Source organism: Osmerus mordax, chromosome 22 (genome assembly GCF_038355195.1).
Source record: "Osmerus mordax isolate fOsmMor3 chromosome 22, fOsmMor3.pri, whole genome shotgun sequence".
Classification (NCBI taxonomy): Eukaryota; Metazoa; Chordata; class Actinopteri; order Osmeriformes; family Osmeridae; genus Osmerus; species Osmerus mordax.
This window is the reverse complement of record NC_090071.1, coordinates 13,325,133-13,349,464: the sequence shown is the minus strand read 5'-3', so window position 1 is coordinate 13,349,464 and position 24,332 is coordinate 13,325,133. Positions and strand designations below refer to the sequence as shown.

The following is a 24,332-nucleotide window of genomic DNA, read 5'->3' as shown; positions in this document are numbered from 1 at the left end:
AGGGAGGTGGCTCCCCCCCCCCTGATGTTCCCCCTCAACCAGCACATATACCCCCCACGCCGGGACACAATCTGGATGCGCTATATGCACCTTTCTCCACCATACATGACCATTGGACAGTCTCTCGCTCGCTCTAAATACAAAATCCCCAATTTCCGGGAGATTATATAGCATTTGCGGGCGTCAGGGAGCCGCAATTGAAATGCGTGAGACTCCCGGAACTTCCGGGAGACTTGGGATGTCTGTAATTCTGGTCAGAATATGAGTCTGATACCGCTCCGTTGGGCTGTGAGTATGGGGCGTGTTTCAACCGAAACCGGACAAAAAATGCCTCTTCGCTCAATTGGATAAACCTACAACCAATCAGAGCAACGTAGTATGTGATGAATCCCGTAGGAAGGAGGGCGAAAACATATTTTCGATCGACAAATGCCTTGATCGCGTTTCTCTGTTCCTCTTTCAAAATTAATGTGCTGTCGATGTCTTCCAAAACAGACTCAATGGCAGAATCTACACATCTCAGCTCTCCAGCGACAGCAATGTTTGTTGAAAACAAATTCAACCCAAGCGCTCTTTGGTGACGTGGTTGATTACGTTACTGTTGATCATCTGTCCATCATCGTATAAAGCCCGCCCTGACAATTTGATTGGTCCGAACAGCTGTTGTTCGGGCATAGTTTTTCCCCAACCGAGTGACTCCCTCTCTCGAGACCGAAGTTCCCGACCAAAATGTTTGTGGTGGTAAGACAATTTAACTGAGAACCAATATAGTACATTTTGATCAACAATTTATAACGTAGGAAACAGCAGACAAATGAAGGCTACATAATAATTTGCATGAATGTAAGCTACCACAGCATTGACAATTTGAATACAATAGATGTGAAGGTTGAACTAGAAAAGGTACATTTCCTGAAGAAAATGTGTGTGTTTGCTGAAAGCAGTTGAAACGATTTTGTTTTTGTGGTTTGAACAGTGAAGACGGTTTAAAAAAGTCTTTAAAAGAGGTATGTGCAATAAACAGTGTGAGAGTATGTTGTGAAGGTATGTCAGTGAGAAAAAGTGTTGAAAATATTTAATGACATCAACAAAAGTATGTCGGCAATAACGTTGGAAAGGTGTATTTAGCTTAAACAGTGTGCGAGTATGTAAATGTTGTGAAGTATGTAGGTGAGAAAAGGTGTTGCTTTAAAAACGAAATGGTGAAAAAAAGTGTTAAAAGTATATCTGCCATTGTTATGCATTGCGATATTTTCTTACTGTTGAAAAAGGAGAAAAAAGAGTGATATAAAGAGTATCTTATTTACTTTCATACATTTTTAAGCGTTAAAAGTATTACAGATTGAAAGATTGAAAAACAGAAAAAAGTTTGAAATTCGGAAGTGTTTCTAGCTCTAGTTTGAAAAATTTGCAAATATAGTGATGAAAAGAGTATCTTATTTACTTGCATACTTAAAGCATTAAAAGTATTAAAGATTGAGAAAAAAAGTGTTTCTTTAAAACCGAAATTGTGGAAAACAATTTGAAGTATATCTGTCATCGTTATGCATTGCAATATTTTCTTACTGTTGAAAAAGTAGAAAAAAGACTGATGAAAAGAGTATCTTATTTAATTTTCATGTAAATGAGGAGCTTTAAATGCTAGTGTTGGCCAATCGGATTGGTTAATTGTAACGTTGTAACCGTTGGTCTTGTAAACATTTCTAGGTTTCACAGTTTCAAGTTGGAGGAGAAACTAATCATGTGTGGCTGCACACCCAGTCCTGTTCAGAGACTGCATTTACAGTTTTTCTCAGTTGTGAATGCACAAAAAGCGAAAACTCGACCCAATTTGGCACTACTTAACACTCCCTTATCTGCATTAGACTCTGACTTTACTTCTGTAAACTCTAATGTCAATTACACATCACCTTGTTGTCATAACACTACACACAATGTTCAGTTGTTGCAGACACTTCTCAAGTAAAATCTCAAAGCATCAACCTGCAACACACAAATATTCAAATCTGTAAACTTTCAGGTCTGTTGAGCAATTTGCAATCAGGACTGCAGCATAAAAGTGCTTTGTGCCTCTGTTTGTTTGGTGAACAATGGAGAACTTTGAAGAGATCGAGAACCAGAGAAGGAGAGGGGTTAGAGTGAGAGGAGGAAGAGGAGGACAAGAAGGAAGGGGACAAGGGGGAGGAGTAGCAGGTATAGGAGTAGGAGGACAGAGAGAAGGAAGAGTAGGAGGAAGAGTAGGAGGAGGAGAAAGGTCATCTTTACAGTTTTTCACAATTGCTAAAACACATTCTTGAAACAGTCACCCATTTTCTCAAAACTGTAAACACAAAACCTCATCTTCAAGCACTATTTACAAAACCTCTGAATCCTCTTGCAAAATGAAACTTTCGCCTCAAAACAGTTTTACCTGTGCTCAAAATCAAGCTTTCACCTCAAAACAGATTTACCTGTGCTCAAAATCAAACACTGCTCTCAAATCATAAACAAAGTGATCAAAATGATATACACTATCATGCAGTCAGAAACAATACACAAAAAAATTGAAAACACATTGTTCAAAACATATAGTTCTCAAGGAGAAGTACATTTTTACGTAACCTCAAAACTAATTTCATATTTATCCGTCGTTGTCTTTTGATGAACGACAACATGTTCTATCATAGTAGCTCAAAATGTATCAGAAATTACTACTCTGCTTTGCTCTTTGCAATTTTTTTGTTCTTTCTCCTCCTTGTACCCCTATACAGTACTGTACCCTGCATCTCACTACTCACAACTCACTCTTGTTCTTTGTTGATATGAACCTGCAACCAGTCCAAATCTATTGAGCAGTCAGTACTGTTACTGTAACAAATGGAAAGCACAATGTTCAGGGCCATAACATTTGTTCATTGTACAGTATACAGCCTACAATGCACTGTACTACAGTATACAATACTACAGTAAAAGGGACAAAAATCTAAGGAGTAAACATGTGATCAATGTGCTTCTTCTTGTCTTTGGGCTGGGTCAGGCCAGAGCACTTCGTCGACATCACAAGCAATATTTTCCCATCTTCAACAACCTGTTTGCTCTCTGAACTGGCTTATATTGGTTGTGTCACATCATTTGAAACAAGTTAAATCAATTTTGAGTGGTTGTGTTTTGTCAATGACATGTTTTCTCTATTTGTATTTGATTGTTGCCATTTGTGTTTACCAGTATGGATGACATGTGCATTAGAGTGCAGAATGTGTTTTGAGAATGAGAATGTGTTTAGAGTTTTGCTGAAAAGTCTATATGTGAGATCTGCAAATTGTGTTTTACCATGTGAAATGGTTTAAGGTATTGACAACAGACTGCACAATTAGCTACATGAGTTCAGGCAACTGCGAACTTTGTTCAGCCAATGGGTTTTAGTGTTTTAGCAATTCAGAAAAACTGTAATGAGATTCGGGCCACTGTGGTAGACCATGTGCTCAACCATGGTTTGAACATGAGGGAGGCTGGCCAGAGGGTCCAACCAAATCTCAGACGCTTAGATCATCATTAGAAACCACCATTAGAAACAAGTGTGAACAGTTTTGAGTAATTGTGTTTTACAGACAACTGTTTTACTGACAACTGTGTTGTAGTTGTGTTTACTGCTTGCCGCCTGTGTTTACCATTTAGCAGCACAAGTGCATCACAGTGCAAAATGTTTTTAGAGAATGAGAATGTGTTTAGAATTTTGCAAAAAGAGTGTCTGATTTGACAAATTAAGCTTAGCGCAAGTTCAGTCAGGCAAGACCAATCCCTGCACTCGGGCATACTCGATAATGTTTCACTACTTACTCCCCCCGCTAAGAACGCTCTACTTTCCCTCTTTCCTAAATCGGGCTGTCATCTGGGTTCAGTTCGATTAGCACTACCATCTATCAATTAACGCTGTCAAATCTTCCTCGTAGCTGTCAGCCTATCACAATGATCCCGTGCCTTTAAATACGATTCTCTCCCTGTTTAGTTTGTCCATGCTATCAAGTGCGAGACCCTCCACCTCCCAGTCACCACCCGGTGCCTTGTCTCTGTTCTTCAACTACTCTGGCTGGGTCGTCGGCTGCCGTCACCGCCACCAGTGTCTGGACTCCATGGGGGATTTTTCTTTGGATGTTGGGCAGGTGCCCTTTGATCAATAAATCCCCATGGGGTCTAAGCTCCCAACACTTGTAGTACATTATCATTCTGTAAATAAACATCGCTTTACTCATCCCAGGTCTCTCCTGATTGAAATGGGTTTAGGCCACTGAAGATTTGATTCAGAGAATGGGGTTTAGTGTTTTAGCAATTGTGAAAAACTGTAAACACGGTCGAAAAACTAGCAACAGTTTTTTTCTACTGCTAACACAATAATTTTAGACACAAATCCAAGAATTGCACACACAAAATGCAAAATGCCTCGCATCTCTTGCAAAATGAAGCATTGCATTCAAAATATCACAAACACGTCTCAACCAGTCGTGGGTCGGTCAACGCTGGACCTGGTCGCCAGTGGATGTCAATCTGTGACGGTCTGCCAAAGCTGGATCTAGTCGCCAACCGTTTCCCGGTCCCTTTCCTCACCCCCCGGCCTGTGATGCTGCGCTGATCACAGTCCCCAGCCCTGTGGCTACCTCTGCTTATACTGAAATTTACCAACTGACCCAAGTTGAACACTGGGTTTTGGTGTTTCAACACCCATTGAAACTTCCCTGCTGTATGATGTTAAGCCTGTGTTCTGCACCTCTCTTTCACCAATCGTCTCTGGAGGAGGGGATCTCTCACTGAATCGTTCCTCCCAAGGTATCTAAAAAAATGTATCCTCTAGTGAGTTTTTCCTTGTCTTCCTTGAGGGTTTAGGTTGGTTGAGGGGCAGTTCTATGGGCGTATGTGAAGCCCTCTGTGACATTGCTTGTAAAAAGGGCTATACATTTTTATTTGATTTGAAATGCAAACATTTGTCTTACGTTGCAAACACCTTTGCCATTATATTTACATTTAGTCATTTAGCAGACACTCTTATGCAGAGCGACTTACAGTAAGTACAGGGACATTCCCCCGAGGCAAGTAGGGTGAAGTGCCTTGCCCAAGGACACAACATCAGTTGGCATGACCGGGAATCGAACTGGCAACCTTCGGATTACTAGCCCGATTCCCTCACCGCTCAGCCACCTGATTATATTACATTTTTGGATATATCATATACACACAGTTATTCAAAACCTAAAGCTCTTCATTCATGGGCTCCTATGTACATTTCTGTACAAGACAAAAATTGATGGTAAACACTTTTTTTTATTACTGTAAGCATTTGTGGTTGTGAATACAGTATTACACAGTACGAAAGAAAAGAAATACATCAACCGTGTGCCGTAGGACGGAAACAAAAAACAACAAAAAAACAGCTTTTTCAATATTTTTGCAAAAGGTGATTATTCCAAAGGAATGGTGTGTGTGTGCCATGAACTGTAACATACAGTAATATATACTATTTTCTACAATATTGTCAGAATGTCTTCTCTTACAATCACTGTACTGTTGCCCAGTCATCCACCAGACTTGGACTAATCATGTATTTTCTTATTTTCATAATTACTTTGTTTATCATCTTTAATGTCATATAATTTAATGTGTTCCAACAAGTTAATGATGTAAATGACACCCTCAAGAGAAAACCGGCTATCTCTCAAAAAGTATAGTAGCCTGTCTCGCTGTGCTAAAAGATCTGTCTATCACGCAATGCACAATTAATTTGGGTTCATATTAAATTCCGCTAAATATTCTTGCACCTCTGGACTGGTAGACCGGGGTGGTGGTTCCCCTGTTTAAAAAGGGGGACCGGAGGGTGTGCTCCAACTTTAGGGGGATCACACTCCTCAGCCTCCCTGGGAAAGTCTATTCAGAGGTTCTGGAGGATCCATCGGATTACCGAACCTCGGATTCAGGAGGAGCAATGTGGTTTTCGTCCTGGCCGTGGAACTGTGGACCAGCTCTATACCCTCGGCAGGGTTCTGGAGGGTGCATGGGAGTTCGCCCAACCAGTCTACACGTTTTGTGGATTTGGAAAAGGCATTCGACCGTGTCCCTCGGGGGCTCATGTGAGGGGTGCTCCGGGAGTACGGGGTACCGGACTCCCTGATCGGGGCTGTTCGGTCCCTGTACGACCGGTGCCAGAGTTTGGTCCGCATTGCCGGTAGTAAGTCGAACTTATTCCCGGTGAGGGTTGGACTCCGCCAGGGCTGCCCTTTATCACCGATTCTGTTCATAACTTATATGGACAGAATTTCTAGGCGCAGCCAGGGCGTTGAGGGGGTCTGGTTTGGTGACCTCAGGATCGGGTCGCTGCTTTTTGCAGATGATGTGGTCCTGTTGGCTTCATCGGGCCGTGACCTTCAGCTCTCACTGGAGCGGTTCGCAACCGAATGCGAAGCGGCTGGGATGGGAATCAGCACCTCCAAATCTGAGGCCATGGTTATTGACCGGAAAAGGGTGGAGGAACGTCCAGACCGTCCACTCTCTACATTGGACCGTATTCTTCACAGGAATGCCATGCGGATGAAACAGGTGTACAGGGTCCTATTCGACTGGAACACAGACCACATCAAGGACTTATGGCGAGACTTTGTGCTTGTAAGTCCCATACATTCAGCACTGACACATGCATGTATTGTACCTGTAATCCAATATTGTTCCTTTTCTACAGTGTCTCACTGTAGCCCACTGTGTTGACCTCTCTGTGTCCATACTGTAACTTGCATTTTCATGCTGTCTGTTTCAGCGGATCCAGGAGCATGACACAGCTAATGAGTTATATGAGTACATCTTCATTGATGAGGTTGGATTCAACCTGGTGAAGAGGAGGCGCCGGGGCAGAAATTTCATTGGCCAGCGGGCCATTGTTGAGGTCCCCGGCCAGCGTGGTGGGAACATCACAATGTGTGCTGCACTAAACCAATATGGGATCCTGCACCGTCATGCCCACCTAGGGGCCTATAACACTGCCCGTCTGCTCGCCTTCCTGGATGGCCTGCATGACCTGCTGGTACCACCTGGCCATATCGATCCGCTGTGGGTCATCTATCACGTCGTCATCTGGGACAATGTGAGCTTCTACCGGGCTGCTCAAGTGCGTGAGTGGTTCCAGGACCACCCACATTTTTCCGTTCTATACCTTCCACCTTATGCTCCTTTACTGAATCCCATTCAGTAAACAAGCTATTTTCTCCTTGGAGGTGGAAGGTATATGAACGGAACCCACAGGGCCAGGTCCCACTGCTCCAGGCCATTGAGGAGGCTTGTGGCGACGTGAGTGTTGAGGCCTGTCAGGGCTTCATGCGCCACTCAAGGCGTTTCTTCCAATGCACTTCAGTGTGCTGTAAATGCTTGGTAGTGTGCAGCAAATACTTACTTGTGTGTACTCAATGAATGGTATGTGTGTGGCATTTGAAAATATGGCTGTGTGTACCAAATGAAAACACGAGTTCACATTTTGTGAACAGTTAAAGGCCATATTGCAGGTTAAAGACCACTATTGATTAATGGGTACATGAAGCACTCAAGATAAGTATATACTTTAAAGGGGCGATTGATTGCAAAACCGATTTTACCTTGTCATAGTTGAAAAATGACAGTTTGGTGTGTAAAATAGACAGTGAACCTCAAAGTCCATTGAAACCTCTTTCCTATCAAAATAGCACTTCTCACTACTATTTTGAAATTGCAACTTGCAAACGCTAGCTTTTGAAACAGTGCAACTTGTGACGTCACAAGTTGCAGCATCAACTTTGTCACGCCCCAAAATTTACATTTACCCGCCCTCTGCTTTTCTGGTCCAGGAACATAAACGGAGGTGCGTAGATCTCCGACACTTTTTTAGCTAGCTGCGCGCTGCTCTGTACTTCCACAGGAATTACAAATAAGAAAGTTAATAAGTTTTCAAGATATTGAAAATGGAGCGCCGTAAATGCAGTGTTCCAGGCTGTACCGGGAATCCTGACACTTTTCACCATCTTCCCAAAGAACAAGACACTAGACAGGCATGGCTGATGTTTATCTATGGGAATATCCCTATTAAGTATGACGCTAAAGTATTAATTTGCTCGGACCATTTCACCGAGGACACTTTCGAAAACTGGGGACAATTTAAATCAGGATTTGCTATGAAGCTGTTGCTGAAAAGAGGTGGTGTTCCGACCTTATGTTCATCACAGCCGCAAGCAAAGAACTTATATTGACGTGCTTCTATACTCTTTGGCTGTAGTATGATGTTGTCGCTAACAGTTATTAGCAATGCTAAGGTATCCTGCCTGTATCTAGCATTGATGATTTAGTTTTTGGCAATGGGACTAACGTTATTTCATATTCCTGACTGTGTTTCATTCAAATAAATAGTGCTAACGTTACCCACCTAAGTCGATCCTGTTTGCTTCGACAACAGAAGTGAAAACAACTAACGTCATCATTTCAAATGGTATCTAGTCAATCTGTTTAAAACAGTGTTGTGTAGACACAATAGATTTATTTGTACGTTTTTATTTCAAGTCTCCACCTTCGTTGTTTCAGTGAGTGCTGTGGCCGTGTTGCGTCTTTGCTACGCAGCTTCACTCGTTGTAAACCAACCAATCAGCGCGCAGCTTATCTATATATTAATGAGTATACCATAAAAGGAGAAAAACCAGCGTTTTGCCCCAGGAAAATTTCACTGGATGTATCAGGGGGCATACAACAGCAACCGGGCCATTTTCAGCCCAACCAATGTTACATACCCTATTCGGAGACCTTAACCCTCGTGCTGCCTTCGGGTCACATGACCCAAAGGTTCATAACGAACCATCGTTGTGTTTACCCAATTTTACCCAATACAAAAACAAATTAAAATAATTTTCTTTTAACCTTCACAATGTGAGGGGTCTGAGACAGCCCAACGGTAAAAAAAAAATGCTTCACTTTGTTTTTGTATGCGGTAAAGTTGTCGCAATACGACAGTGGGTCACAATGACTGATGGGTCAGAACGACCCGAAGATAACACAAGGGTTAAGGAATAGTGTGAAATACCCCCAAAAACCAGTCAATCACCCCTTAAAAAAATCTCTAAATGGTGTGTCCAAATGGTGTTAAAGACCAGTTTTTGACGTTTTTAGTGTTAGCATTAGCATATTAGTGCAATTCGGTGATGATGTCACTTTGGGGAGATGTGGAGGAGACTAGCCTCAGACTAGTACTAGAACTATGGCAACTGACTGGGATGAGGAAGAGGTGGAAAGAACCACTAATTTGTATGATGGTCCGCAGCCGTATAATTTGGAACAAAGTAGACGTGAGAGGGCAAATGAGGAATTGCCGAGATCTGATGGCCATCAAAGCCAATTAAATGGATGGTCCAAGGAGAATGAGTGGAGAGTTGGTGAAGTGTCCTGGTGAGTTGCTATCATTTAGCAATGCAGCAACGAGCGCTGGAGCTGGTCTACGAACAGCAGTGCACATACACACATATTTTTTTTACTGTCAGTGAATAGCACAGAGTGAAAGTCAACGTTTTCTTTATATCTAGTGACAGTGATCATTCAGGGCCTGACATTAACTTTTTGAGGCACTTGTCCTTTGGACAAGTAGCCTACATTTACGTTTCACTTTTCCATGCACAAAAGTAAAAGATTGTGCCTTTGACCAACGAAGATGAGCTGTAATATTATACAAATGATAACAATTGAGGTGTTATAAAAAAAAATATTTGTTAAATAAAACATTTACACAATATCTGCAGAATGAAACACTTTCTGTTATGTACTGTATTGCAGCTTCGTCCCAAGATCTCTACAGACCGTGCAGCTAATTTAATGCTCAACACTTGAACGGCGGCTTATTACTTGAAAGAGGAATTATTTACTGCGTTGTCTCAGTTACACTATCAGGGCTTGGAAATAATGTGACTTGCCAAAGTAGGCAAATGGCTAGTAGAACATAACATTTCATAATAATTTCAGTCAATCAAACATATAGTAGACACAGCTACTTTTCTCTTCCAAGATGGCGTCCCCATTCAATTCCATGAAAAGTGCTCAGTGGTGCAATGAGGCAAGCGAGAGCGCGAAATGGACTCCGTCATTGTTCTAGCTCGGCAAAGCAAGCTAAACTAGAGAGGGTACAATTTCTGTGGAAATTGTAGGGTGTGCTTGCTTGCGTCGGTTGCACAGGGGTCCATTTGTGAAAGACATTTTTACAACTGATATTTCTGTATATGTTATATAAAAATGCATACTTATTATTTATAAAGATTACATAGATTTAAAAGCATATTTTTTTTGCTGCTCATTTACAACTGAAAATACGAGTGAAGTGTAGAATGAAATAGATGTCTTCTCATTTCCCCTGCAAGAGGCAGCCTCATCGTTGAATCAAAACGAATAAATTTGGCAGACCGGTGTAAAAATTGACCTAATCTCTATGACTTAAACGTCCTTTTAAGTTTTTCCCTTCTCGTGATATTTTCAAGCATTTAGCCTACTCATATTGCATTCATTCATGAATAAAGAACCCCCTTTGAAGATTATTCTACGACGTTACCGGCAGTAGAAGATTGAATCGCGATTCAAACAGTACCATCTGCTAACTGAAAATATGCCCCCGAAAACGTAAATAAGCTTGACATTTATTTAGTGGAAAATCGCTCATTCATAAAAAGCTCACTGGTAGCGATCATTGTCAGTAACAACGCAAAATGCGATATATCCCTGTGTGGAGAAGCTGCCCCGGTAAATTGTACTACTACGGTACAGTACTAGACTACTGCTGTCGTCTTGGTAGCGATTGTGTTGGTTGAATTGGATTTAACGTTCCGTTGTACGGTTTAGGCTGAAATTAATTATTTTCATGAACAGATTGACAACGTTTAGGCTGTGGCAATGAAGTTCAGGTTAGTAGTTTGATAGAATTTTGATTTAAGTAAGGAGAGTGCCGAACATGTTCTGTCGCTGTTTGACTTCCTAAACAGCTGTGTAGTGTAGATGTTTTTGTAGTGTGTCTCGCGTAAGCTACAGCGTTGCAGTGAGCTACACTTGTTTGAAACCACAGGTAATGGTAATTTCACCAACAAATCGTTTACTAATGTCAGAATAAATCCTACAACGAAAATGTATATGTGAGGAATGTTTATTTTAACGATTGAAAACAGATAACGCTACATCATAGACCACTGTAGTATGTGTTGCCCGGGCAACACAGGCTAATGTCATGATGCTAATACTTCAGTGAAATAGTAGACTACTGTTTCCGAAAGTAGATGTACTTCCTTAATAATATCAGCTTATATTGTACATTACACATCACAATTGTGTGTCATATCACAAAGTAAAATGAGTAAATAGTTATCACCCTGGACTCTTTTCTTGTGGCGTTTCTGCAGCTGCCTTGCAGTAAAGCTATAGTTAGCCTAGCTATCCCCCAAGTTAACGGATGCGAAACGAATGTTCTGCCAAAGGTAGTCACGCGTGTTTTCGTGACGTTAGTAACGTCAGTGACTGTGGCTAGCAAATTAGCCACCGTTAGCTTCACTTTTCGCCACAAAAACCTAACTTCAGCCTAAACCATGCAACGGAACGTAAATTCCAATAGAAGCAACTCAATCGCTACCAAGACGAAACTTTTGACACCTACTTTGTCTATGTAGGCCAAATATTGACTGAGTTTTAGGGGGGCAAAAAGAATAATAATAATAACTAGAGAGGATACAATTTCTGGGGAAATTGTAGGGTGTGCTTGCTTGCGTCGGTTGCACAGGGGTCTGTATATTTTATGTAAAAATGCATCGGGCCTACTTATTATTTATAAAGATTACATAGATTTAAAAGCATCTTTTTTTTGCTGCTCATTTACAACTCAAAATACGAGTGAAGTGTCGAATGAAATATGATGTCTTCTCATTTCCCCTGCAAGAGGCAGCTGACAGGCTGAATCAAAACGAATACATTTGGCAGACCGGTGTAAAAATTGACCTAATCTCTATGACTTAAACGTCCTTTTAAGTTGTCCCTTCTCGTGATATTTTCAGGCATTTAGCCTACTCATATTGCATTCATTAATAAAAAAAAACCTTTGAAGATTATTATACGACATTACCGGCAGTAGAAGATGGAATCGCGATTCAAACAGTACCATCTGCTAACATCTGAAAATATGCCCCCAAAAACGTAAATAAGCTTGACATTTATTTAGTGGAAAATCGCTCATTCATAAAAAGCTCACTGGTAGCGATCATTGTCAGTAACAACGCAAAATGCGATATAGCCCTTTGTGGAGAAGCTGCCCCGGTAAATTGTACTACTACAGTACAGTACTAGACTACTGCTGTGTTCGTCTTGGTAGAGATTGCGTTGGTTGAATTCGATTTAAAGATCCTGTAAAGTCAATTCCATGTTTTGCTTCTAAGTACATTATATACGTGTGAAATGAGTTCCTGAAAGCATGTGCAAAGCGCTAAAACTTTGTCGCACTGAAATGTGGAGTAGACCGAAGAACAGTTTCTCTTCCGTTTTCAGATCAGGTTTTAATGGGCGGAGCCAAAAAATGCCCTATCTATGTAATTTCGCCCCATCTGCGTCAGATCACTGAATGGCTCCTCCTGCTGTACTGTTATTGTAGCTTACATCAGCTAGCTAGCTAGCTTCAGGATGTCTCCCACCACCTGCAACTGCATCTTCCCTGGATGCAAGAACTCCAGCTGCGCTGCAACGCCATTTAAGTTCCCTGTTGATAATGAAAGGAAAAATAGGTGGATAGATTTCGTGAAGAGCCACGCTCATGGAAAGCTTCAGATAAACTCCAACAGCCGCCTCTGCGCCACTGACCATTTCACGGCGGACAGTTTTAACATGGACCAGAGACAGACGGGGTTCACCAACACACGGCTTCTCTTGCAGCGCGGAGCCGTACCGAGCATCGTCCCCCCGGCCGTTCATCCTCCGGTCGCACCTGGACCATCCACCGCCGCCAGCAGTTCATCACTCAGTTCTGTGTGCTTGTTATAATTATACTAGATAACTTTTCCAGAGGTATCTCTGCAATAATTAGTGCAAACCGCTAACTTGATATTAGGCTACTCGGTGTAGAATGATGGTATTTTGGTGAAATGGTAGCTAACGTGCTAGAAGTAGTTGGAGAGCTCTCTCACTGTCTGTTGTCTCTGCTGTAAATGTTTAATCCTGTGTTACAGCTCAGGGGAATATTTTATTTATATGTATCTGTATGTTTCACTCATTGAACAAATACATTCTAATTCTATACTGTTTTGTTCGGCTTGACGTAGCGTCCATTATCTGGGTCGTAGGTAGCTTACTTGAGAGAGGCGGCGCCTTCCAGCGAGGGGGCCGAGCTTCAGCTCCTTCAGGCGACACGCCCCCCCAGTCTCGAACAGAGAAGACTGCTGATTTTCTTAAGAATTCAAAGCCTAATATAACATACTTGTCTGTGTTTTTTTTCATTCTAATTTGGATGGGTAGTTACATTATTCTGTGGTGTGGTGAACTTGAAACTCGTTAATTCCACTTTACAGGATCTTTAACGTTCCGTTGTACGGTTTAGGCTGAAATTAATCAACTTTAATTAATTAAACAGATTGAAAAAGTTTAGGCTGTGGCAATGAAGTTCAGGTTAGTAGTCAGATAGTTTCACCTATTGAAATACTTTGGATTTAATTTAAGTAAGGGGAGTGCCGAACATGTTCTGTCGCCGTTTGACTTCCTAAACAGCTGTATAGATGTTTTTGTAGTGTGTCTCGCGTAGGCGTTGCAGTGAGCAACACTGGTTTGAAACCACAGGTAATGATAATTTCACCAACAAATCGTTTATTTGTAATCTAATGTCATAATAAATCCTACAACAAAAATGTATTTGTGAGGAATGTTTATTTTAACGGTTGAAAACAGATGCATCATAGACCGCTGTAGTATGTGTTGCCCTGGCAACAGAGGCTAACGTCATGATGCTAGATGCATGATGAATTTATAGACAGGTGTAAACCAAGCCCTGGGTGTTCTTCTCCACCTTTGAGAAAATGAAGGCTCAATTGCTCTGTTTGAAAATCTCCTTCTTGTGACCTCACAAGGAGGAAGGTTACCTCCCCTTTCTCTGTTTTGCCCGCCCAGATAATCTGGCCCGCCCATAAGAAACTGAGCTACGACCGTGGAAGGGCGAGTGCGATATCGTTTTTTCCTGGAGAGACATAATGGCGAGCAAACGAACGAAGCATAACAGTTGCTCAGTGCTTGGATGTACAAATGAAAAAAAAAGTATTTTTTTAGTTCCTTCATCCAAGCCTCACAACTTCCCAAAGTTTTGCATGTCTGCGCCAAACATTTCAGCGACAATTGTTTCCACAACTCGGGACAATACAAAGCTGGCCTTGCTGAAATTAAATTCAGGATCAGTACTAACTGTCCTTGGTCCAGCTACAAACCTCGGACAAGTAGTTAACTAACGCTATATAATTTTGTTGCTTTACTGTATATGGTTACCTAGTAGCTTGCTACCCTTAGAATGTGGCTGTAACATTAGCTCTGCAGCTAACAGCTGAGTTACTATCGCTAATGTAAAGGTAGATAGCATCAAGTATGTGTGTGAATACACATGCTGTAACGCGAGTGTTGTACAATTCTTTGTTATTTGGATAACCGTTCAGCTTTTGGTGTTATGGCGCGCGCAATATCCGCCTTTCCCCTCATTGAAATGACTATGAGTGTGCACCTCTGCAAACCAGGGTGATCAGATGAGAATGGGCAAATTCGAGGCATCTTACAGCAAAGGGGCTACGATACATCCATTGTAAACATTAGCGCATGGTGCCGCCCCTCTCCTCCTCATCAGCATTTAAAGCTACAGACACAGAAACAGCGCATCTTGAGGAAAGCTCATTGTGGGACTGCTCGTAGTGGCTGTAATTATGCACCAAGGCTTAATTTCGGGAAAGAGACTTCAGATACAGTATTAGGGGACCACTAAGGCCTATATAAAAGCATCCAAAAACAGCATGTCATGTGAACTTTAATTCAAACCGTGCAACGGAACATAAATCCCAATAGAAGCAACGCAATCGTGACCAAGACAAACATTTTGATACCGACGTTGTCTATGTTGTCCAAATATTGAGGGATCCTTAGGCGTGCGAAAATAATAATAAATAATTTATATGTGAGAGAACAAAGGTTGTGCCCTTGTCGAAGCAAGCACACCCAATAAGTATACAGAATAACAGTAGTGTCTTTGCTTTCAGCAAACACACTAACAAGTATTTCAGAGGTGACAGAGAATTTCCGTTGGAATCTGAAAAATATAGGTACCAAACCACTGAGAAGAACTGTAATCACCATCTGCATCACAGGCAATTATAACTACAGAAATCTGTGTGTGTCACCGACATCATCGCGTGCTGTGCCCTATAATTCCAGGAATCTGTGTGTGTGCTACCAATTTTATCACAGGCACTATGCACTATCTATAGTTTAAAGAACCTGTATATGTGTGTTTCAGTGACATCTTAATCACTCAATGCATCACGGGCACTATGTACTAGTAATTATAATCCCTGTGACATGGGAACGTTATTTTGAAAGCAAGATGATAACTTCATATGCATTCATATGTTTACCAACCTATAGTTGAATGTGTATGACTTTAAAAAGTGATGTGTGTGTCATACACAACTATAGTTCTTATTCATGCTTCCTGTTTCTCTTTTACGATGAATAGATCATCGTGGCACTAGCATGAAAAATGGTATTGACCACTGGAGGTTCCTTAAGGGAGGACCATCCTCCTCAGTGTTACTTAAAATATTGAAACATTTATTATAATTTTTTTAATCAAATTATACTAAATACATTAATATGTCACCCCAAAAAAGTATTCAAATACACTGTTTTGCATTGAAGGTCTACACTACATCAACAGCACTGTCTGTGGTAGCACCATGGTGTAGCTGGAGGACAGATAGCCTCCGTCCTCCTGGTTACATTGACTTCAATACAAAACCTAGGAGGCTGGTAGGGCCATATACCTATTATTAAGTAGACCAAAGATGCAGGTCAAAGATGAGGTTACCTTTTAAACAGGGCACATGTGTTTCTGCCCCTGCTCTCTGACCCCTGACCTACATAATAGGGCCCACATCCCAGCACCATAAAGCTACACACAGGCCCTTCAGAGGAAGCTGTGTGAATATCTTTGACCTATCAGTCTCAGCTAAACCCTGCGTGTAACCAGTAACAGTGTATGTTACTGTATCTATAGCTGAAAATATGCACAAGCTTTGCTTCTCAAAAATAATTACAAACTTTAGCTGTCTTTCAGAAAGTATTCATTTGAGCTGTTAATGATGAGGGCTGAGATACTGCTGGCATCTGTGAGAACTGTGAGAAGTAAAGAGCTAGGGCAGGGGATAGGATGGAAGAGAGAGAGAGAGAGAGAGAGAGAGAGAGAGAGAGAGAGAGAGAGAGAGAGAGAGAGAGAGAAAGGGACAGACTTTATTGTTCAAATATGTTGACAGACCTGAAGAGAGTTGAGGCCAATGCCTTGCAAAGTTTATCTTTCAGAAATGTTTCTTGATAAAATGTCCCTGTTGAAAGTGTTGCATTCTTTATTTAGATTTGATTGTGGTTTTGAAGAATGCTATATTTGATGCATGCATCAACAGTCTAACGACTCTTCATTATAGCCACTAGACTTAACTGCATTACTAGTTCAACTCCATTTATTCAATTATCAATGAGACAGAAACAACAAACACATTTCATTATTTTTTCTATTTCTTACACGAGTAAAGACATACTGTATAGACACAAAACGCACACACACACACACATTCCTTGTGGAATGCTTTTGACATCTGTTATAACAAAGTTCCGACAGGCACCCAGACTCAATCAACTGCTCCCTTAACACACTCTTAATGCACTGATACATTAGTTCAATGTATCCTACACTGCTCTGCCCTGCCTTCAATGCTCTGCTCTACAATCCTGTATTTCTACTCGACTGTACTCAGACAACTGTGGGAGCGGGAAAACTGGAGGGCCCCCATTGTATTAATATTATGGTAAATGTATAATGATTGTCCTAAATGAGAATTAGGCTGATCTGAACGTGATCCTTGAGAGAAGTTAGAGCAGAGCACACAGCTATATTTAATCAGTTGGGAGAAACATGCTCTCACTACATTGTTTGTGCCAGGCCTAGGGATGGCATAACTTTATAGGAAAGAAATCAGACACCATAGGCTCTAGCAGGTTACGAAATTAAGACATTAGAAGACACAGCCCACTTATTAAATGTCACATAGGCCCACTTGGCATTAAATATTGACAGGAGCCAGAGAGGAAATCTGACAGGTGACACTCGTTGATCTTGCAACACATTTTAAGAACATAAAGGGGGTGGACATTTAATGAGTATAAAGTCAGCCGGGCTTGGGACATGCTTTGGGCTTTTCATGTGCGATTTTCCCAGTGTATGTGTAATCTTGAATTGAGTCCAATTGATCGATTGACCACGGCTAAGTCATCCTTCTCACGCTCAGTAGATTCCAGAAACAATCTACAACGCAACCAAAGCAGGCCCACTTTAGAGTGCATTGCATTGCATCACCGCAGCAATAGGGGGGACAACACGTCACATCAGGCAGACAGAGAGAAAGAGAGAGAATGTGTGTGAGACAACTTTTGTTCTTTTGCCCCTCCCCGCCTCCAGCCAAAGTAAAAGGAAGGTGATGTTTTCATGGATAGAACATTTGGACGAGAGAAGGCATTTTCATCTGTGTTACATTTACTACCCCCTTCCTTTAACCCTGTCATCCTCTCTGCTCTCTCTCCCCCTTTCTGTCTTGTCCATTCTCACACCTCAAACCTAAGCCAGCAAGTGTTTAGTCTACACTTCTTGGTTCTAAAATCTCAAATAGACTAGAATTTATTATGGTCAGTAAAAACCGTGTGCATGAATACACAAACTAATCTGAGTTATAGGATGGGAGTGGGGCATTCCTTACTTGTGTGAGAACTAAAAGAAACCCATACAGCTGTATGGTAAGGATTTTACAAAACTGAGAATGATCAGCTTTGACGTGTACAACACATAAACACATGAAGTCCTGCAAGATGTTAGCTGACGGCCCTTTGGCGTGTCTCAGCGTGCGCGCGCACGTGTGAGTGTGTGTGATACCTGTGTCTGCTTGCCGCCCGAGCGCCGTTCTGGGTCTGTATCTGGGCCTGGGCCTGGGTCTGTCCAACATACAGGTTGTAGCGCTGCGGGTAGGACTTGCTCCTTACATTTCCAAAAAACGTCAGACCGCACAGTACTATGAAGAATACCAATCCAGCCATCCCTTCACACTAACTAAAATATTTAAAAAATAAATAAAACAACTACAATCCTCGATCCGCTTGTCATTGAACTTCTATTCCTTTGCGGGGAAGCTATAGGAAGTTCCGAACTGCCGCGACGCGCTCTCCCTCTCCGTAGTCTGTGAAATCCATACTACCGGCCCATAGTGAATACCGGAGGAGAGACGTAACGGCAAAACCGCCTCCACTTTAACATCGAAATCCAGGTCTTCCAGGCGATTCCACTTAATCCTTACCATAAAACATCTAACAATGATTATCATGCAGACATAATACAAGCACGTCAATGCCCTTCCATTAAACTGTCTCACTCTTTTCCAAAATTGTAGAATGAGAAAATATTCTTCTTTAGTCTGTAGTAACTAGTGAGAGCGAAAGATGGTTAGCGTGTCAAACTCAGCAGAAAACGGAATTACTTTTTTCTCCCCCGTGTCCCCTTTCGTTTCCTCCCTCACGCACAGACCGACCCCTCCCTCTGTAAATCTACCACACAGATCCAAGATCAGCCTTTGTATTCCAAAATTAAACTGTTTTAAGAAAACTCAGATAACCCTCACGCAATTGCATTTTTCAACAGTCTGGACAACAACAATCTCCGTCTGGAATGAGTCCTCCAAGTTGGTATACACTGCTCGTATTTTATCGTATTTAATTACCCTTTAAGCTTTTCCATAGCCGCCTATCTGACTACATCATCTTGATTAGAAAAACATATTTTAATCCTAACCCTTCTGTTTTCCTGCTTCAAGAGTGCTCAAAGAGACCAGAGAAAACTAACTACAATAAGGAGTTAAGCATAAAGGTTTGCTACTATTAAATGCAAAAAAAAAGAAAAAAGAAGCTATATCAAGATCATTACAATCATACAACATGTTAAAACACTGAGTAGAGAATGTTGATGAGGTAACAGTTTCGCTCTCCTTTGTTCCCCTCCTCATTTTCCTGTGTCTTCCTTTCCCCACCTCTCTTCCTTCTCTTTTTCTCCACCACATCCTTCCTTCTCTTATCTTTTTACATTTTCCTAAACTCTCCTCTACCCCTCTCCACCCTGTCTTCATTCACACAGCTTTGCACCTGGATGCAGCAGGTCTCATCTGTCAAGAGTTCAAGCTCATCTCATCTGTCAAGAGTCCTCCCCCCTCACCTGAACCCACATTGATACCTGCCTCTAGGGTTGCAGCCTGGATCTCAGTTCCCCCAGCTGGCTGAAGGTCTGGCGGACCATTCTATTTTGACAAACTTCTAAGACAACTTTTTTTTTTACAGAGTTGGCTTTTGGGATAAAAACAAACAAACAATTTCATCATATAATTTCTACTGACATGCTTTTTTTATGATTGAACACAAACTCAATTAGAGTTTAATCTATTTCTGTCATATATGCAATCAAACATCCAGGAGGTATAGCGCAAGGATGGATCTGGCTGACATAGGCTACAATGTATCCACCATAACCCTATAGTTGGCTTCCTGGCCAAACTGAGCAATCAGGGGAGAAGGGCCTTAAGGCCGATTTATGCTTCTAGGCTGTAAGGTGAACCCTGTCATCGTTTCAACCCGCTCCACAGTCTGGCATCTACACAGTCTTTATCTCATAAAAAAGAACGAGTCCTGCTAAGCTACCAAAAAAAGGTTTGTCGCTGAAATTCCAGTCGATTGTCGATGCGTCTATGTTTTATGCAGAACTACTTTTTCAGAGCGTAATAGGATTTTGGTAGCACGGTTCGACACGTGATCCTTCTACACCAATAAGGTAGCTGCTTTTTGTCAACACGGATGGATATGGTTGTCAAATAGAGGATGGGACCTTGCACGTTTGTTTCCTCTATGTTTATTTTGCCGTGGCGGCCCGCCACGACTACATTTCTGCCGCCATGGTATCAGAAATAGGGCTGTACAACATTTTAGGACGTCTGTGATTGTTAGAGTGCATGTCGGAGAATAGCATGTCACGCTTCACACCGCAGTTGACATTGTGCGTCTTTGATAAGTCGTATAGCTAACTTGTCAGTTAATTTAAGCCTGTTATTGTATTAGTCTATATTCTTGCTAATTGGCTGTGCTCAAGCCTTCGGCGAGACACAATTTACCGGGCAGCTTCTCCACACAGGGCTATATCGCATTTTGCGTTGTTACTGACAATGATCGCTACCAGTGAGCTTTTTATGAATGAGCGTTTTTCCACTAAATAAATGTCAAGCTTATTTACCTTTTTGGGGGGCATATTTTCAGTTAGCAGATGGTACTATTTGAATCGCAATTCCATCTTCTACTGTCGGTAACGTCGTAGAATAATCTTCAAAGGGGGTTCTTTATTAATGAATGAATGCAATATGAGTAGGCTAAATGCCTGAAAATATCACGAGAAGGGAAAAACTTAAAAGGACGTTTAAGTCATAGAGATTAGGTCCATTTTTACACCGGTCTGCCAAATTTATTCGTTTTGATTCAACTATGAGGCTGCCTCTTTCAGGGGAAATGAGAAGACATCTATTTCATTCTACACTTCACTCGTATTTTGAGTTGTAAATGAGCAGCAAAAAAAATGCTTTTAAATCTATAATCTTTATAAATAATAAGTATGCATTTTTATATAAAATATACAGAAATATCCGTTGTAAAAATGTCATAAAAAAACGGACCCCCCTGTGCAACCGACGCAAGCAAGCACACCCTACAATTTCCCCAGAAATTGTACCCGCTCTAGTTATTATTTGCTACAGAATGCTTAGCCTATCAAGTTCAAATGAAGCAGACAGTGTACATGCTTTCAAGTACTTTAATTGATAGCTAGGCTACTGACCAACGTCAATTATTAATACGTCAATTAATAATTGGCAGCATTTATGCCATTTAGAACACTTTATGAGTGGAAGGTCTCTAAGTAGCCTAACCTTATTGCTTTAGGGGAAATAGTACGAAAATATGTGCAATATTACATTAGTTATTAAACTAGGCTATTACATAATCTGGGGGGGGGGGGGGACAGACAGACTTATGTCGTTGTTGTAACATTCATTAATTCTTCCACAAATGAAAACACTGATCAACCATAAAAACAATCGTAATGAAAAATATGAAATATGATATACAAAACTGTACAAAACAGAATAAGGAATAACAGATTAAGGACACTCAGTCCTCACTGTCAGTGTCAGGACAGTTATCTTCCAGTTCCTCAGTTTCTTTTGTGTTGGCACAATTACAACAATGACATAAGTCTGTACAACACAGTCCTGCATAAAAACATGAACATCTGACACGCACTTTTGCAGCCGCAGTGTATCACATGCAAAACACTGTCAGGGGCCGAATTTCTGTTACGTGCGTGGAATTTCAGCGGCGAACTTTTTTTTGGTAGCTTAGCACGACTCGTTCTTTTTTATGAGCTAAAGATTGTGTAGATGCCAGACTGTGGAGCGGTAATCATTTTCTAAAATACTTTTCGTGGTTCACCTTGCGGCCTATTCTGCGTTTTTCGAAAAACGGACACATGGGAACGCCCTCGTCTCCGTGGAACGCCCTCTACGAAAAAGAACAACAGAAATCACTAGTTCTGTAGCGGTTTTTCTGTTTCAAAACCAAAAGGGGAAAGGGAAAACTGAAAATCAAGGCATATAAATTCACTTAAAATGTGGTTTTCCCCATGACCGCAATGCGGAAGTGGAACCTTTTCCGCCAAAATCCCCAAAGTCCAAAAATGAAAAAAATTGGCATGTTTGGGGCCACCCACGTGGTTGCTGTAGATGGCTTCAGCAGCATAATTGTGGCAAATGCAACCATGCCCATTAAAAGTAATTTGATTATTTATGATGAGGTGTACAGGTGAGTACTATACTATGCAAAGCAAAACTTACTTTGTTTCTCTTAACAAAGGAGCATATATGGATGATTGACAGCTATCATTCACCCCATTTCAGCTTTCAAGAACATTTGAGCCCTCCTTACCTGTCCCTACATTACGTGCTTCAACGCTGCAGAGCATCTTACCTCTTCCCCTTTCTCCTCCATGTCACTATATCTAAACTCACATTACCCTTTATCCACAGGGGGTGTCTGCGGACATCACTTACACACAGTACCCCTCTCCGCAATCAGTAGGCACCCCTAGGCATTGTTCAGCTACCAAGCCAGACATGCTTATTATCAACGCTCCATTTAAAACATGCTTTTTAGCGCTCCCTATCAAGCACAATTAATGAATTTGAAATTGTGTTTTGCAAGTCTCATTATGAAATTAAATGCATCTTCAGTATGTCTGAGTCTAATGCATTTAATGGATTTGTGTATGTCTGTTGCACCAACTGGACATGTTATATTAACATATACATTCGTTTCAGATGTGCAGTAGTCAACAATGGGATGTGGGACCAGGTGAGGGTCGACCATGGGAAGGACTTTTACCTGTGCCTGTACATACAGGAAATCCTGTCAGGCACAGGTATAACCTCACCAGGCAACCGTACCTTCAGACTACATCTTCAAGGGTACATTTTTCAATTCCTCAAGAGCTCCAGTGATAACCTGACACATTGAAAGATAAACAAATAAACATTATTAGGTTTGGTTGCAAACTGCAGATCGGTAAGGGTGTTTCTGCTGTGCTCCAAGCCAACCATGTGGCAAGACAAGTAAGTAAGTAAGTAAGACTTTATTTATATAGCACATTTCATACAAGAATTGTAGCTCAAAGTGCTTTACATAAAATCAATAAAAACAATAATAAGTGATAAAAGTAATAATTAAAATAGCAAATCTATAAAAATAATAATATAACTAATAAAAGTAGTAAAACCCTTCTGAGATCAAATTACTTAAATGCTTCGGTAAAAAGGTAGGTTTTAAGCTGTCTTTTAAAAATGTCTAGCGTGTTTGTCAGAAATATAAATCTATCAAGCATTGCACAGTCAGTCAGTGAACAAGTTTAAGAAAGCTTTATTGCTTGCGGCCGGCCCACAAGGAGACAAAAACATCACACGCCATTGTGCTACAAAGTTTGTCTGGTTCACAAGTGTAGCGGTTCATGTTGTTTAATTGTAACTTGTTTAACTACATGCTCTTATGGTTCTTCCCTTTGGCACTTAATTTGGTTGTTCACAATGTGTGCTTCATGTTTTGGCTACTCGCAATGTTTTTTGGCTATCTTGTTGTTATGATCAGTGACCTATGCACTTTGTAAAGCTCTCTCTTGGAAGTCGCTTTGGATAAAAGCGTCTGCTAAATGAATGTAATGTAAATGTAAGTCTTCAGGTAAGACCATTTATTGGTGAGAAGCCTCCTCCCCTGCATATCAGCTGTCAATATGATCGATCCCAGAGACGGAGTGCGCGTGCACGTGGAAACTTACAGAGTTCTCCGACCCTAGGCTTGACCATATGATTCACTCAACACAGATAAGGTTTATTGCACCTCTAGTATGATAATGGTAAACCTAGGTCAGTTTGTTTACGTAAGCCTAGTGTCATCTATAGATCATGTGGGGAGAGGGCTCTCTACTGACAAAGGAATGCTAGCACCAGTATTTTCAGAATATAACCTTACATTCTAAATTTCTCCGATAGCTCCCCCCTGAATATACTGAAACATACAGGTGATAACATCAAACCATGGTTAATAAAAAGTAAAACATAGGTAAAAAAAATAAAGTCATCCAGTCAAATGGCAAGAATGGATTCAGACATAAAGGGTTTCGCCCTATAGAGTTTTCCCGTTATCACTTAATCTAGTGGTCATTCGACGTCTATGCACCTCATGGCAGACCTGGACTTCATCTCAGATCTCCTTAACCACACAAAATCAAATAGAAACAAACATTGCAACAAGGAAATCAATACATAAATTATCAGGATACCAACATGCCTTCTTCATGGTCATCTCTAAAACCATCAAACATTCAGTAAACTGTCAGTCAGGTTTTTCTAAGACAGTACAGTGATAGTTGAACCCAGGCC

The 24,332-nt window shown here is 41.1% G+C and overlaps 1 protein-coding gene across 4 annotated transcripts in view; it reads right to left on the bottom strand.

Moving 5' to 3' along the window:
• The window catches only part of LOC136966340 (EMILIN-1-A-like), a 105,329-nt gene extending 86,600 nt beyond the window's left edge, over positions 1-18,729 (bottom strand). For all 4 annotated transcript variants that reach the window (XM_067260820.1, XM_067260821.1, XM_067260822.1 and 1 more), the window contains exon 1: positions 18,200-18,729. In XM_067260820.1, the coding sequence (XP_067116921.1) occupies positions 18,200-18,360 (161 nt within the window). In that variant the 5' untranslated portion in view covers positions 18,361-18,729. The remainder of the gene's footprint in view (positions 1-18,199) is intronic.
• Positions 18,730-24,332: the final 5,603 nt, after the last annotated feature.